Source organism: Hemiscyllium ocellatum, chromosome 23 (genome assembly GCF_020745735.1).
Source record: "Hemiscyllium ocellatum isolate sHemOce1 chromosome 23, sHemOce1.pat.X.cur, whole genome shotgun sequence".
Classification (NCBI taxonomy): Eukaryota; Metazoa; Chordata; class Chondrichthyes; order Orectolobiformes; family Hemiscylliidae; genus Hemiscyllium; species Hemiscyllium ocellatum.
The window spans coordinates 54,196,816-54,213,317 of record NC_083423.1 but is presented as its reverse complement, the minus strand read 5'-3'; the positions used below and the strand labels follow the sequence as shown (position 1 = coordinate 54,213,317).

At 45.2% G+C, this 16,502-nt stretch overlaps 1 protein-coding gene across 1 annotated transcript in view; it reads right to left on the bottom strand.

The window, feature by feature from the left end:
• The window catches only part of sspn (sarcospan (Kras oncogene-associated gene)), a 30,503-nt gene extending 14,324 nt beyond the window's left edge, over positions 1–16,179 (bottom strand). Inside the window, exon 1 of the mRNA XM_060843263.1 lies at positions 15,829–16,179. Coding sequence (XP_060699246.1) covers positions 15,829–16,095 — 267 coding nt within the window. The 5' untranslated portion in view covers positions 16,096–16,179. The remainder of the gene's footprint in view (positions 1–15,828) is intronic.
• Positions 16,180–16,502: the final 323 nt, after the last annotated feature.

The following is a 16,502-nucleotide window of genomic DNA, read 5'->3' as shown; positions in this document are numbered from 1 at the left end:
ATGCTGATATTTAAGATAGATCAGGGTGGCACAGTGGCTAGCACTGCTGATTTGCAGCTCCAGGGACCCAGGTTCGATTCCAGCCCTGGGTGACTATCCGTGTGGAGTTTGCACATTTTCCCCTTGTTTCCTTTTGGAACTCTGGTTTCCTCCCACAGTCCAAAGATGGTATGCAACTAGCTGAACTGGTCACGCTCAAGTGCCCTGTACTCTTCAGGGGATGTGCAGGCCGGGTGGATTAGCCATGGGAAATGAGAGGTTATGGGGATAGGGTGGGGCAAGTGGGATGTTCTTCGGAGGCTTGGCACAGACTCAAAGGGCCGAATGGTCTCTTTCTGCACTGTAGGGATTCTATGAATCTAGACTGAACAGGGGGATGAAGGAAAGTGGGCTTTTAGCAAAGGGCAAGTGAGTAAAGGTGACTGAACGGAATTGCCCCCGTGGAACTATCAGTTGGATGGGCTGGACAATCTATTCCAAGATTGCGACTTCTAACTTGGCAAAGTCAACTCTCAACAGGAAGTGGACATGACCCAGGAAGGACAATGCAGACAAAAATCCCCAAGGGTGGAAGCCCTTCAGTGGAAAGGAAATATCCTGGGCGATAATTTAACGCAGAAACATTTTTCAGTGTGCAAGCAGCAAAACAATTAGGGTCGGCACAGATCACCATAACAGGTCAGGCAGCATCTGAAGAGCAGGACAGTCTACATTTCGGAGGGGGGTGGTGCTGTGAGATAAATCTCTCTCTCTCTCTCTCTGCAACCCCCAGGTTGTGCCTATCACCTTCCCAGCTACCTCATCCCCACCCTTGGGGGTGAGGTAGCTGGAAAGGTGATAGGCACAACCTGGGGGTTGCAGAGAGAGAGAGATTTTCCCTCCACTCCACATTCCTGATGAAGGGCTTTTGCCCGAAATGTTGACTCTCCTGCTCCTCGGATACTGCCTGACCTGCTGTGCTTTTCCAGCACCACACTTTTCAACTCTGATCTCCAGCATCTGCAGTGCTCACTTTCTCCTTTAGAACATAGAACAGTACAGGACTGTACAGGCCCTTCAGCCCTCAATGTTGTGCCGACCTTTTATCCTATTCTAAGATCAGACTAACCTACATACCCTTCATCGTACTAACATCCATGTGCCTACCCAAGAGTCGCTTAAATGTCCCTAATGTCTCTGACTCTACTACCACTGCTGGCAGTGCATTCCGCACACCCACCTCGCTCTGTGTAAAGAACCTACCTCTGACATCTCCCCTAATGTCAGTACTAATGTCAGCTCTGTCTTCAATTGCTGCAAACATATCAAAACGCAATAACAATGAGAAAGTCTGTCCAAGGGAAAATGAACTCCCTATTCTCCATCCAGACAAGATGCTAAAGCCACACTCTGTATAATCAGATGCTACAATAACTGAAAAATGTGACACAGTATGGAGTATGTCAGAGAGCTTTGCTAAAAGCATTTGAAGAGATTCTGGGCTGGAGACAGTGGGGTTTAGACTGAATCTCTCCCCCCTGTCCCAGAGCAGGGAACAGGCTCATCCTGGTATGAGGGGGAACTGCACAAAGTTAGATTCATGGATCTGAGACCTAGACCAACAAATGTCCAGAACAAAAAAAATTAACATTTTTAACGAGGAGACACTTTGAGCCTTTAAAGTTGCAATGACCTTTGACCCAGAAGCTGTGCACTAACTTTGGAATTTCTTTAAAGCCTCTGCAGAATCTGTGATTTTTTGTATATTGTAAAGATATGTGGAAGGACTTTTAAGCATATCCATTGATTGTAAGTAAGATGGTAAATAAGAAATAAGAATGGGAGTTGGCCATTCGGCCCCTCGAGCCTGCTTCACCATTGAATAAGATCATGGCTGATGTGACATTCCTCACATCCACTTTCCTGCACTTTCCCTGATTCCCTGACTGGTCAAGAATCTCTCTCCCAGCATTATACCTACAAATGGACTCTGCCCTACAGCAAGGAGCTCCAAAGACTCACAGCTCTGTGAGAGAAGAAATTCCTCCTCCTCTCAGTTTTAAACTGGTGCCCTTTTATTCTGAGACTATGCCCTCTGGCCCTAGCCTCTCCCATGAGAGGAAACATCCTCTCAGCATTGACCCTGTCAAGCCCCTTAAGATCATTCTTCTAAACTCCAGTGAGTAACTCAATCTGTTTAACCTTTCCTCATAAGACAATTCCTCCTTACCAGGGATCATCTCAATGCACCTTCTCTGAACTGCCTCCAATGGAAAAATATCTTGCCTTAAACAAGGGGACCAAACATATGTGGTCTCAACAGCACTTTGTACAGTTGCAGTAAGACTTCCTTACTCTTCTACTCTAACCCCCTTGAAATAAGGGCCAATATTTCTTTAGCTTTCCTGTTTACCTGCTGCCCTTGTTTGTGGCTCTCTGTGTTTCATAGAACATAGAACATAGAAGAATACAGCGCAGTACAGGCCCTTCGGCCCTCGATGTCGCGCCGATCCAAGCCCACCTAACCTACACTAGCCCACTATCCTCCATATGCCTATCCAATGCCTGTTTAAATGCCCATAAAGAGGGAGAGTCCACCACTGCTACTGGCAGGGTATTCCATGAACTCACGACTCACTGAGTAAAGAATCTACCCCTAACATCTGTCCTATACCTACCACCCCTTAATTTAAAGCTATGCCCCCTCGTAATATCTGACTCCATACGTGGATAAAGGTTCTCATGGTCAACCCTATCTAAACCCCTAATCATCTTGTACACCTCTATCAAGTCACCCCTAAACCTTCTTTTCTCCAATGAAAACAGCCCCAAGTGCCTCAGCCTTTCCTCATACGATCTTCCTAACAAACCTCCTCTGCACCCGTTCCAGTGCCTTCACATCCTTTCTATACTATGGCGATCAAAACTACACACAATACTCCAGATGCAGCCGCACCAGAGTCTTATACAACTGCAACATGACCTCAGGAATCCGGAACTCAATTCCTCTACCAATAAAAGCCAGTACGCCATATGCCTTCTTCACAACACTATTTGCCTGGGTGGCAACTTTCAGAGATTTGTGTACATGGACACTAAGATCCCACTGCTCATCCACACTACCAAGTATCCCACCATTAGCCCAGTACTCCCTCTTCTTGTTACTCTTACCAAAGTGAATCACTTCACACTTAGCTACATTGAACTCCATTTGCCACCTTTCTGCCCAGCTCTGCAGCTTATCTATATCCTGCTGTAACCTGCCACATCCTTCCTCACTGTCAACAACTCCACCAACTTTCGTGTCATCTGCAAACTTGCTCACCCAACCTTCTAGCCCCTCCTCCAGTTCATTTATAAAAATGACAAACAGCAATGGTCCCAAAACAGATCCTTGTGGAACACCGCTGGTAACTGCACTCCAAGGTGAACCTTGACCATCAACTACTACCCTCTGTCTTCTTCCAGCCAGCCAATTCCTAATCCAAACCTCCAACTCACCCTCAATGCCATACCTCCGTATTTTCTTGCAGTAGCCTACCATGGGGAACCTTATCAAACGCCTTACTAAAATCCATATACACCACATCTACTGCTTTACCCTCGTTCACCTCCTTAGTCACCTTCTCAAAGAATTCAGTAAGGTTTGTGAGGCACGACCTGCCCTTCACAAAACCATGCTGACTATGCTTGATCACATTATTCCTATCCAGATGTTCATAAATCCTATCCCTTACAATTCTCTCTAAGACTTTGCCCACAACAGAGGTAAGACTCACCGGCCTATAGTTACTAGGGTTATCCCTACTCCTTCTTGAACAAGGGGACCACATTCGCTATTCTCCAGTCTTCTGGCACTATTCCTGTAGACAACGAGGACATAAAAATCAAGGCCAATGGCTCTGCAATCTCCTCCCTTGCTTCCCAGAGAATCCTAGGATAAATGCCATTAGGCCCAGGGCACTTATCTATTTTCACTCTTTCCAGAATTTCCAACACCTCTTCCCTACATACCTCAAAGCCATCCATTCTAATTAATTGTGACTCAATATTCACATCGGCAACAGTGTCCTGTTCCTGAGTGAATACTGACGAAAAGTATTCATTCAGTGTCTCCCCAATTTCTTCAGCCTCCACACGCAACTTCCCACTACTATCCTTGACTGGACATATTCCTACCCCAGTCATTCTTTTATTCTTGACATATCTATAGAAAGCCTTTGGGTTTTCCCTAATCCTATCAACCAAGGACTTTGCATGTCCCCTCCTTGCTGCTCTTTGCTCTCTCTTTAGATCCTTCCTGGCTACCTTATAACTCTCAATCGCAATTGAACCTTCACGCCTCATCTTTTCATAGGCCGCCCTCTTCACTTTAACAAGGGAATCCAATTCCTTATTAAACCACGGCTCCCTCACACGACTCTTTCCTCCCTGCCTGACAGGTACACAATTATCAAGGACACTCAGTAGTTTGCTTTGAACAAGCTCCACATATCGATTGCGCCCTTCCCTTGAAGCCTACTTTTCCTAGCCACGCATCCTAAGTCATGCCTCGCCGCATCATAATTTCCCTGCCCCCAGCTATAACTCTTGCCCTGTAGTGCACACTTATCCCTCTCCATCACTACAGTAAAAGTCACCGAATTGTGGTCACTGTCCCCAAAGTGCTCACCTACCTCCAAGTCTAACACCTGGCCTGGTTCGTTACCCAGAACCAAATCCAGTATGGCCTCACCTCTTGTTGACCTGTCTACATATTGTGTCAAGAAACCCTCCTGCACACATTGGACAAACACCGACCCATCTAACGTACTCGAGCTATAGCTTTCCCAGTCAATATCTGGAAAGTTAAAGACCCCATAACAACCATCCTATTACGTTCACTCTTCTCCTGAATCATCCTCGCAATCCTTTCGTCTACGTCTCTAGGACTATTAGGAGGCCTGTAGAAAACTCCTAACAGGGTGACCTCACATTTCCTATTTCTAATCTCAGCCCAAACTACCTCAGATGGCGAGTCTTCATCCATCGTCCATTCCACTGCTGTAATACTATCTTTGACAAGCAATGCCACACCTCCCCCTCTTTTACCCCCACCTCTGACCCTACTAAAACATTTAAACCCTGGAACCTGCAACAACCAATCATGCACAAGTTCCCCAGAGTTCTTTTGTACTGCAGTTTTATTTCATTTAAATACTACTGTTTTTTTGTTTTCCCTACCAAAATGAACACCTTCACGTTTTCCCACATTATACTCCACATGTCAACTTTTCACCCATTTACTTAACCTGTCGATATCTCTCTAAACTGTTTATATACCTCTCACAACCTCACTTTCCCCTTTTTTTTGTTCTCTACAAACTAGTTATTAATGGCAATAGGACAACCTCATACTCATTATTGGAAAATAATAGTTAATCCTTATAGGAACTTTGTCTTACTAGAGTTCATTAATCTTTATTATATAACTATCAATGTTACTTTATTATTGGTTCAATAAATCACGACCATAAGATTAAAACCCTGCACCACACATTTATAAAATAATAAAGGATTTGCATCCTATTACTAATATCTTCAAAATCAAGACTGAGAGGTCTTCCAGGTTTGGTTTGCGGGGAGAAATTAACCATTGGATCTCTCAACATTAAGGTTTTTCTTTGGTACTGACGCTATGACATTTTTCTAACTTTGGGCATTCTGGAAACCAGAACATTCTTGTTGCAGGACCACATTCTGCCTCCCCAGTCATTGGCAATGGTCCAAAATGGGCTTTCCCACTTCAAAGACTCATTGTGCTGTGCTGCATCATGTTGCACAGACTCTGAAGCACAGAAAGAGGCCATTCACTGACTAGACCAGTGCTATGTTCCAAGTGAGCCTTTTCCTACCAACTTCAACAAACCCAACAGAATATCCTCCTAATTCTTAATGCGTTTTGTGTTTTATCAAAATTGCCAGAATCCATAGAATCCCTACAGTGTGGAAACAGGCCCTTTGGCCCAACAAGTCCACACTCATCCTCTGAAGAGTAAACCACCCAAACCCATTCCCCTACCTTATTACTCTACATTTACCCCTGACTAATGTACCTAACCTGAACTTCCTTGAACGCTATGGGCAATCCACCCAACCTCCACATCTTTCAATTGTGGGAGGAAATTGGAGCACCCAGAGGAAACCCACGCAGACACAGGGAGAATGTGCAAACTCCACACGGACAGTCGCCTGAGGCTGGAATCGAACCCGGGTCCCTGGTTCTATGAGGCAGCAGTGCTAACCATTGAGCCATGGTGCTGCCCTAATGAGATGCCAGCTCATTGCTGGGAGTGAGTTGAAGTGCTGAGACATGGGTTCAAATCCTACCAGAGTAGCTGTTAGAATTTACAGTAAATTAATGGCAAAAATCTGGAACAGTAAATTAGTTTTAATAAAGCCATCAACAGGAAAACTATTGCCAGGAAAAAACAATCTGGTTCTCGACTGCCTCATACAGGAGCATTGTTCTGATTCTGAAATGGCCTCTCATTTCAAAGCAATCAGGGATAGGAAACAAATGTTAGCCTTGCCAATGATGCCGATATATCCCGGACAATTTTTTCTTAAATGCTGCTCACTTCATCTGCTCCATATGTGAGTGATTCTGTGTGTGTGTGTGTGTGTGTGTGTGTGTGTGTGTGTGTGTGTGCGCGCAAGAGAGAATAATTCTGTGTATGACTGAAAGTGAGTCAAAAACACATACAGACAGCCACTATGCCTTCCCCATGGAAAAGGAGGATTATTCTCTTTCAGGGTCAGCCTACTGATGATTTGCACACTTATTTCACATGTCCCAAGGAGAGCTTAGAGGGCACACTGCCACAGGGTAAACCAAAACTGACATTAGTTAAATTCAGCTCCTTTGCTTGCCCCACTCCCATCATCTCGACTGGAGTTGGTGCCTAATCTATATCTCTCTCTATTATCTTCTTAACCAAACAAAAGGTTTTATCAGTTGGCTTTGCTGCTTGACACCTAAGTGATAATTAATTTTAAGTGATCAATTTGTTTTGCTTTTGAATTGTTTATTGTTTCTGAAATTCCCATTTACTATTGCTCCAAACTTTATACAGCATTCAACCAGACCCTGCAGTCTGAACAGTCCATGCTGAACAAAATCCCAAACGAAACTAGTCCCACCGGCCTGCGCTTGGCCCACACCCCCCCAAACATTCCCTATTCATGTACGCATCAAAATGTCTTTTAACCATTGTAACTGTACCCACACCCAACACTTCCTCCAGACGTCCATTCCACACACAAACCACACTGAGTGTAAAAACATTGCCCCTTAGGTGTTTTTAATATCTTTCCTCTCACACCTTAAAAATATGCCCCAAGTCTTGAAGTCCCCAATCCTAGGGAAAAGACACCTCCCATTCACTTTACCCCTCACCATTTTATAAACCTCCTATGCTCCAGTGAAAAAAGCCCAGCTTATCCAACCTCTCCTTTTTGTACAGCACGGAAACAGACCTTTCGGTCCAACCCGTCCATGTCAACCAGATATCCTAAATTAATCTAGTCCCATTTGCCAGCACTTGGCACATAGCTCTCTAAGTTGAGAGTATGGTGCTGGAAAAGCACAGCAGGTCAGGCAGCATCTGAGGAGCCAGATGCCCAAAACAATAGATATTAGACAATAGGAGTAGGCCTTTCTGCCCTTCGAGCCTGCACCACTGTTCAATATGATCATGGCTGATCATCCTTAATCAGTATCCTGTTCCTGCCTTATCTCCATAACCCTTGATCCCACTATCCTTGAGAGCTCTATCCAACTCTTTCTTAAATGAATCCAGAGACTGGGCCTCCACTGCCCTCTGGGGCAGAGCATTCCACACAGCCACCACTCTCTGGGTGAAGAAGTTTCTCCTCATCTCTGTCCTAAACGGTCTACCCCGTATTTTTAAGCTCTCTCCTCTGGTTCAGCACTCACCCATCAGCGGAAACATGTTTCCTGCCTCCAGAGTGTTCAATCCTTTAATAATTTTATATGGCTCAAACAGATCCCCTCTCAGTCTTCTAAACTCAAGGGTATACAAGCCCAGACGCTCCAGTTTTTCAGTGTAAGGTAATCCTGCCATTCCAGGAATTGTCCTCGTGAACCTACGCTACACTTGTAGCATCGATTTTCCTGCTCCTCGGATGCTGCCTGACCGACTGTGCTTTTCCAGCACCACACTCTCAACTCTAATCTTCAGCATCTGCAGTCCTCACTTTTGCCATATCCCACTAAACCCTTCCTATTCATACACACATCCAGATACCTTTTAAATGTTGCAATTGTACCAGCCTCCCCCACTTCCTCTGGCAGCTCATTCCATACACGTATCACCCTCTGAGTGAAAAAGATGCCCCTTAAGTTCCTTTTAAATCTTTCCCCTCTCACCTTAAATCTAGCCCTCTGGACTCCCTATTTTCATGTAAAACTTATCCATGTTTACTTTACCACTGAGTGGTCTTTGATCAGTTACAGAATTGAGGGATTACAGGGCTAGGGTTGAGGTGTGGGGCTGGGTGGGATCCTCTTCAGAGGGTTGGTGGGGACTGGACAGGCCAAATGGCCTGCTTCCACACTGTAGAGATTCTATGATTCCAACGGATTGTCTCAGTTTACTCTTAGTGAAAGCAGTCACAGATTTAAATTTCCCGAGCCACGCACGAAGTTCGTCAGTCATCCTCCAGAGGTTCTTGCAGTCTATGAGGTATTTTCACTTAATCAACCACTAGCAAATCAGCCATTTTGACAAATTAAACCACTAACAAACCAAAGCAATCCCCCACCAGGTGAAGTGCGATGATAACACAAAGGAAGGGAATGAACGAGGGGCTAAATCTAAATGGAATTGGAAGAGTAAATAATGCATCTTACCCTCTGCAGTGCCCACCTACATTGAGATCTTTGATACCTTCCTCAAAGGCACAAATCTGGAGCTAATTCTCCCAATTGCAATCAGGGATTACACACAAGTTGCAGCTAAGCAACAGGCCATTCAGCCCAACAGATGCATGCATCACATGAGCTTCTGCTCACTCTACTTCACCCAATCCAACCTGCACATCCTGCTATTTTCCTCCTCAGCTAACTTACCCAGCTTCTCATGTGGCTTTTGTTTATTAGTTCATAAGATGCAGCTATTTCTCATTCACCCTCAACCACCCACGAACTGAATGGGCTTGCTCAATCACACACAGACCAGGTAGATAAGTACAACGGATTTCTTCCCCTCAGGAGTATGGTTTTTATTAACAATCGGTAACAGTGGTAGTCTTTACTGTGACTAGCTTTGTATTCCATGTTTATTAATCCAGTTCAAATCCCACCAGCCACTATTGCAAGTACCCAGACAATCAATGGCAACTTCTGGATGATGAGCCCAGTAATATTACCATCCTGCGTTCTGCAACCACTTGCTACAGTAGAATGTTCCACATTTTTATCACTCTCTGCATGAAGAACTTTCTGTGGAGCAAATATAATTGGTTGAGGGAATCATGTTTTTAGGTTCATTAATTCATTCAGCATAGAGAAGATCCTTCAGCCCATTGAGTCTGTACTGACATAACTACCAGTAAAAATGCGCTAATCCCAATTTCCTGCACTTGCCCCATACCCTTGAATGCTGTGATATTTGAAATGCTCATCCAAATATTTTTTAAAGGTTGTAAGGTTTCCAGCATCCACTACCTTCCCAGACAGTGTACTTCACACCTCCACCACCCATTGAGTGAAAAAGGCTTTTCCCCAATTCCCCTCTCAATCTCCTGCCCCTTACCCCAAAACAATGCCTTCTCATGATTGACCCCCTCAACCAAGGGGAACAGCTGCTCTCTACTCACCCTGTCCATACCCCTCTGAATCCTATACTCCTCAATCATGTCCGCCCCCTCAGTGTTGTCTGCTCCAAAGTAAACAGTCCAAGCCTGTCTGGTTTCTATAACTCAATTTCTCCATCCCAGGAAACATCCCGGTGAACTTCCTCTGTACGGCCCTTCAGAGAATGCTATCACATTGTTCCTGCAGTGAGGTGACCAGAAATGCACACCATACTCCCGCTGTGGCCTGACCAACGCTCTGTACAACTCCATCATGACCTCCTTGCTGTTATATTCTGTGCCGTGACTGATGAAAGCAAGTATCCCACATGCCATCTTAACTATCCTGTTCACATGCTCTGCTGACATCAGGGATCTGTGAATAATTATACCCCAAGATCACTCAGTTCCTCTGAGCTACCCAGTGTCCTGCCATTCATTAAATACTCCCTCATCTTGCTTCTTTCCCCTAAGTGCATTACCTCGCACTTATCAGGGTTAAATACCATCTGCTACTGATCGACCATCTGACCAACCCATTGAGATCTTCCTCTCAGGAAGATTCAGTCAAGAACTGAAGATCTCTTCAATCCATTCCACACTGTTCCAATTAAACCACCATGATTCCTAACCCCAAATGCTTTGACTCCCACATTAATTCTCTTCATTGGTTTTCAGGGTAGGATGTAAGACATCATTCAACATACAAACATCACCTATGGTCTTATTCAGCAGCTGTGCAAAATGGTCTAATCCTGTTCCTCACTCACACATGCGGTTTGATGTATTCGCCTGGCCTACTAAAATCTTGAAACCTTCAGATATTGGGACTAACGTTTGGTTTGGCTAGTAGCATGAAGTGAGTGAGATTGAATCAGCCATTTGCTTTTATGTCCTCCTTTCGGCTGGTGGCCAATTTGCTCTCACCAGATTTGAATCACTTCCCCCCAGACCGTGTTCACTCTTGACTCTCATTTAAGGTCTTAGAGCTCACCAACTTGCTTTTTTCATTTCCCCCCAATCTTTCTTACTTTCAAAATAAGTGAAAGAAACCAATTTAAGAAAGGAATGAAACTATAGAAGCAGCAGGTTCCTCTGGACTGGAAACTGGGATGCTCTCTCCCTGTCCATCTGGAAGTTGCATATAGGTAAAAACAATGACTGCAGATGCTGGAAACCAGATTCTGGATTAGTGGTGCTGGAAGAGCACAGCAGGTCGGGCAGCATCCGAGGAGCAGTAAAATCGACGTTTCGGGCAAAAGCCCTTCATCAGGAATACAGGCAGAGAGCCTGAATGGTGGAGAGATAAATGAGAGGAGGGTGGGGGAGGGGAGAAAGTAGCATAGAGTGGGGGAGGGGATGAAGGTTGAACTCTATGCTACTTTCTCCCCACCCCCACCCTCCTCTCATTTATCTCTCCACCCTTCAGGCTCTCTGCCTGTATTCCTGATGAAGGGCTTTTGCCCGAAACGTCGATTTTCCTGCTCCTCGGATGCTGCCTGACCTGCTGTGCTTTTCCAGCAACACTAATCCTGGAAGTTGCATATCACAGGGCAGTTGAAGCATAAGGAGACATTTTAAGGACACTCTGCTTTCAGTAATACTGAAGCACAAATAACAACTTGTGTCAAACCATCAGCCTTTCCACTGCAAAGAGGAGTTTCTGATAGTTTTGACAGAAATGCAATCAATCATCTGGATGCTGAAACAAAAACAGAAATTGCTGGAAAAGCTCAGCAGGTCTGGCAGCATCCATGGTAAGAAGTCAAGAGTTAGCATTTCAGGCCAATTTGCTTCTGCATCCTGTCTGTTGCATTACCACGGAATCACTTCCATTCCACAATGACAAACCCGTTTCCTTTTCGGCAATTTCTTTTGAAAGTTAGGACAAGGGATGTGTCGATATTTGAAGATGATCCACACACAAAAACATTTGAAAGCAACTGTTGTGCAAAGGAATAGCGGATAGTTGCCCAGTCTCTTTCAAAATTATGAGGGGCATGGATAGGATAAATAGACAAAGTATTTTCCCTGGGGTCAGGGAGTCCAGAACTAGAGGGCATAGGTTTAGGGTGAGAGGGGAAAGACATAAAAGAGACCTAAGGAGCAACGTTTTTACACAGAGGGTGGTGCGTGTATGGAATGAGCTGCCAGAGGACATGGTGGAAGCTGGTACAACTGCAACATTTAAGAGGCATTTGGATGGGTATATGAATAGGAAGGGTTTGGAGGGATATGGGCCGGGTGCTGGCAGGTGGGACTAGATTGGGTGGGGATATCTGGTCGGCATGGACGGGTTGGACCGAAGGGTCTGTTTCCATGCTGTACATTTCTATGACTCTATGACATTACTCACTCTATATTAGATAATCTACTGCTCATGGAAACAGTTCCTGCTAAATCACAGCATTGTGCTGCTACAGGATAACTGTAGCTATTTTCTATGTAACATTGTTGCATATTGCTGGCCCAGAGTATGGACAGTACCACTGGACCACAACAGGCCCTAAAAAATCTGTCCCTTTAAGGCCACAGATTAATTACTGCCCAGTTACTCCAAGCAAAACCTGAGATCATCAACCAATTCAAATCTACCCAGCCTCTAAAATTTTAACATATCTTAAAGATTTAAGATTTCTTGGCCACTGCAACAAAACTGTGACTCTGAGGACAAATTACATTTATAAATAACTATAATGCAGGAAGTCACACAGTGTCATGGGAATAGCTCAGTGGAGTCCTGTGTGAATTTGAAACAAAGCAGGTGGGAGCTTTGGTTAAATTTTAATTCCATGTTATGTAGAGCAGATCTCAAAATATCATCCATTAAGCTGGATAACAGCTTGACATTATTATAGAAATAGTTAGTAGCTTTCTGCTGAATACTGAGTCATGATAGAAGACAAAGTAACAGTAGAAATCTAATTAAAAGACAACATGGAGCAGTTGATAGAGATACACACTGGTTACAGACTAGTCAAGCAGAGGCCCATTTTAATGCTCTGGGCACATAAGGCTCAATGACGGTGACTAGGAATTATCATCGCTTGTCAGGAAAAACCCATTTAGTTCAATAACAAGCTTTAGGGGAGAAAATCTAGCCTCCTTATCTGGTCTTCCCCATGTGTGACTTCAAACCCAATGACCATAAGGCAGAGGAACAGAAGTAGGCCATTCAGCCCCTCAGGCCTGCTCCGCCATCATGGCTAATCCAATTATCCTCAGCTTCACTGTGCTGCCTTTTCTCCATAACCCTTGATGCTGTTACTGATTAAAACTCTATCTCAGCCTTGAGCACATTTAATGTCTCCAGCCTTGATCGCCTTCTGTAGTAAACAATTCCACAGATTCACTATTCCCAAGACAAGACGTTCCTCCTCATCAGTTTTTAAAATCATGAGGGGTATAGGTAAGTTGAATAGCAGGTGTCTTTTCCCCAGGGTGGGAGATTTCAAGACTGGGGGGCATATTTTTAAGGTGAGAGGAGAAAGATTTTAAAAGGGCATGAAGGCCAACTTTTTTTACACAGCCAGCAGTTTGTGTGTGGAATGAACTTCCAGATGTAGTGGTAGATGCAGGTACAGTTACAATGTAAGCTCATGAATAAGAAATATTTGGAGAGATATGAGCCAAGCGCAGGCAGGTGGGACTAGTTAGTTTGGGATTATGGTCAACATGGACTGAAGGGTCTGTTTCTCTGCCGTATGACTCTGACGCTGCCTTAAATCTTCACTTTGTTGGAGATGAAGCCCTCTGGTCCTCGACTCTCCCACAAGGGTAAACAACCTGTCCACATTTACCCTGTCTAGTCGTCTAAGAATCTTATGCCAAATCATCCGCCGACATTTCCGCTACCTCCAAAAAGGCCCCACCACCAGGGATATATTTCCCTCCCCACTCCTTTCCACCTTCCGCAAAGACCGTTCACTCCGTGACTATCTGGTCAGGTCCACGCCCCCACCCTACGACCCACCCTCCCATCCTGGCACTTTCCCCTGCCACCGCAGGAACTGTAAAACCTGCGCCCACACCTCCTCCCTCACCTCTATCCAAGGCCCTAAAGGAGCCTTCCACATCCATCAAAGTTTTACCTGCACATCCACCAATATCATTTATTGTATCCATTGCTCCCAATGTGGTCTCCTCTACATTGGGGAGACTGGGCGCCTTAGGGAACATCTCCGAGACACCCACACCAATCAACTACACTGCCCCGTGGCCCAATATTTCAACTCCCCCTCCCACTCTGCTGAGGACATGGAGGTCCTAGGCCTCCTTCACCGTCGCTCCCTCACCACCAGACGTCTGGAGGAAGAACGCCTCATCTTCTGCCTCGGAACACTTCAACCCCGGGGCATCAATGTGAACTTCAACAGTTTCCTCATTTCCCCTTCCTCCACCTCACCCTAGTTCCAAACTTCCAGCTCAGCTCTGTCCCCATGACTTGTCCGACCTGCCTAGCTCCTTTTCCACCTATCCACTCCACCCTCTCCTCCCTGACCTATCACCTTCATCCCCTCCCCCACTCACCCATTGTACTCTATGCTACTTTCTCCCCACCCCCACCCTCGTCTAGCTCATCTCTCCACACTTCAGGCTCACTGCCTTTATTCCTGATGAAGGGCTTTTGCCCGAAACGTCGATTTCGCTGCTCGTTGGATGCTGCCTGAACTGCTGTGCTCTTCCAGCACCACTAATCCAGAATAAGAATCTTATGTGTTTGATTAAGGTTGTCATTTATTCTTCTCAACTCTAACGTGACTGACTCTTAACTGCGTTCTGGAATGGCCGACAAACCACTCAATTCATGAGCAATTAGACATTAACAACAAATGCTGACCTTGTTAGTAACACCCACATCCTGTAAACGATTTTAAATGAAAAATAAACACACGTTATGCAATAACGACTTTTAAAATTAATCATAGTGAGTCAAAAACAACTGGTATCTTCAGAGGTAGCAGTGTGGACCAAAGCAGACAGATATAGATCAACCCTGATTGTGAAGCTGTATATTATAAATTCCAGCATCCACATTTCTAATGGAAAGCGCGTACATGAACGTGTCACACTCAAATTTCTCTCAGCTGGCACTGAAGCGCTTTGAATGCATTTCCATTCGGTATCTCAATTAAGAACGCAACATGGCTGTACGGTTGCAGGATCTTTGATTATGTCAGCGTTGTAAATAAGTGGAACGGAGTGGTAGCAAAATGCATTTAGTGTCTCATTGTAAAGAAAAGTAATAGTTTTATGCATTGAACCACAATCAGATTCGTCACTCCTACCAGAGAGCAACATTGTATAACTTCTCCCCACCTCGCCCACCAACATGTCGAAAGCAGCTGAAGTTTCATGTAGCTATTATTATTCACCACTATTTGTTTTCCAAATCCCTCTAGGGAAGGGCTGCCAAAATACATCTGACTTTTTCTAAACTCCAACTGTTTCGTTAAGACTTGGAAAAAGTTACAATAGTCAATTTTCGGTATTCAAAGTGGCTGACAGTAGAATCATTTTTTTTTCTCTCTGTGTCGTGGGAATAAAGGGGTTGACAGTAACCAAAAGATTTGCACCGTATCTTAAAAGTGAGTTGGATGAAAAGTGACCTCCCTTTTGCAAGCCCTGCCACGGCGTTGATTTGGTGAATTATTTGAGTCCCGTTGGAAAATGCTCGCTTTCCCGCCTGCCCCGTTCTGCTGGCTCCCTCCCGCTACAATGTAACACTCCGGTGGCTGGCAGCGGGAACATTGTATCCCAGGCGATTGTCACAAGACACAATGTGTCCGCCGTATGTTTGCAACAGCCCTGGGGGAAAAAACACACAGCCCTCAGCACTGACCACCGCAAATGCGAAACAACACTGTCTGGCATGCATCGGTTTGAAGCGGGAGTTGTGAAGCAGACATTGCAAAAGAAAAAGCAGTGGTTTTGTATGTTGATATGGGGGAGGGGATATATTTGTTTTTAAAAAAAACACACACTGCTTACAATGATGCCAACCCAGTACGGGGTGTCCCTGGCCAGCAAGGAGGAGCTGATAGTTTTCATTATGAAGGCGACCACTGCAATGGTAATGCCCAGGACCAGTTGCAACAAGGCGATGAGGATGGGGAAGCGGCAGCCACAACACTTGTGAGCGTCTTCCTCGCTTCCCGCTTTGCTTTCTCCTGGCCTGCTCTTCTGAGGCTCCGCCGCCGGGCTCTCCCCGCCGTCTCTGCCCTGCTCTCTCTCCGGCTGCTTGCCGTCCGCTCCCATGGCTTTTGTTTTTTTTTTCCCCCCGTTCCAGCCGCTCCTAACGAGACGCTGTGTGTATGTGTGTGTGTAGGGCGTTGATGCTCGCGAATCGAGTCCTTTTGGACAAATATGGAAAGTATTTAAGGGGCAGTTCTTCCAGATTTCTCCCCCCACCCACACAGCCCCAGCTGGAGGAGGGGAGGTGTGTGGAGAAGTTGAAGGGGGTATCCGGACAGCCCACAGCACAGGCCCTCAGAGGCACCTGCAGAAATTCCCCAAAGCTTATTATCGAGTGAGGTATTCATTTCAGCTACGAACTGGAAAAGCAACCTTGAATAGACACCACAGAAACAAATGTCTATGTCTTGCAGCCTAATGTTTCCCATTGGATTTGGGTTTTGACCACTCCAGGCCAGTGTTTGTTACCT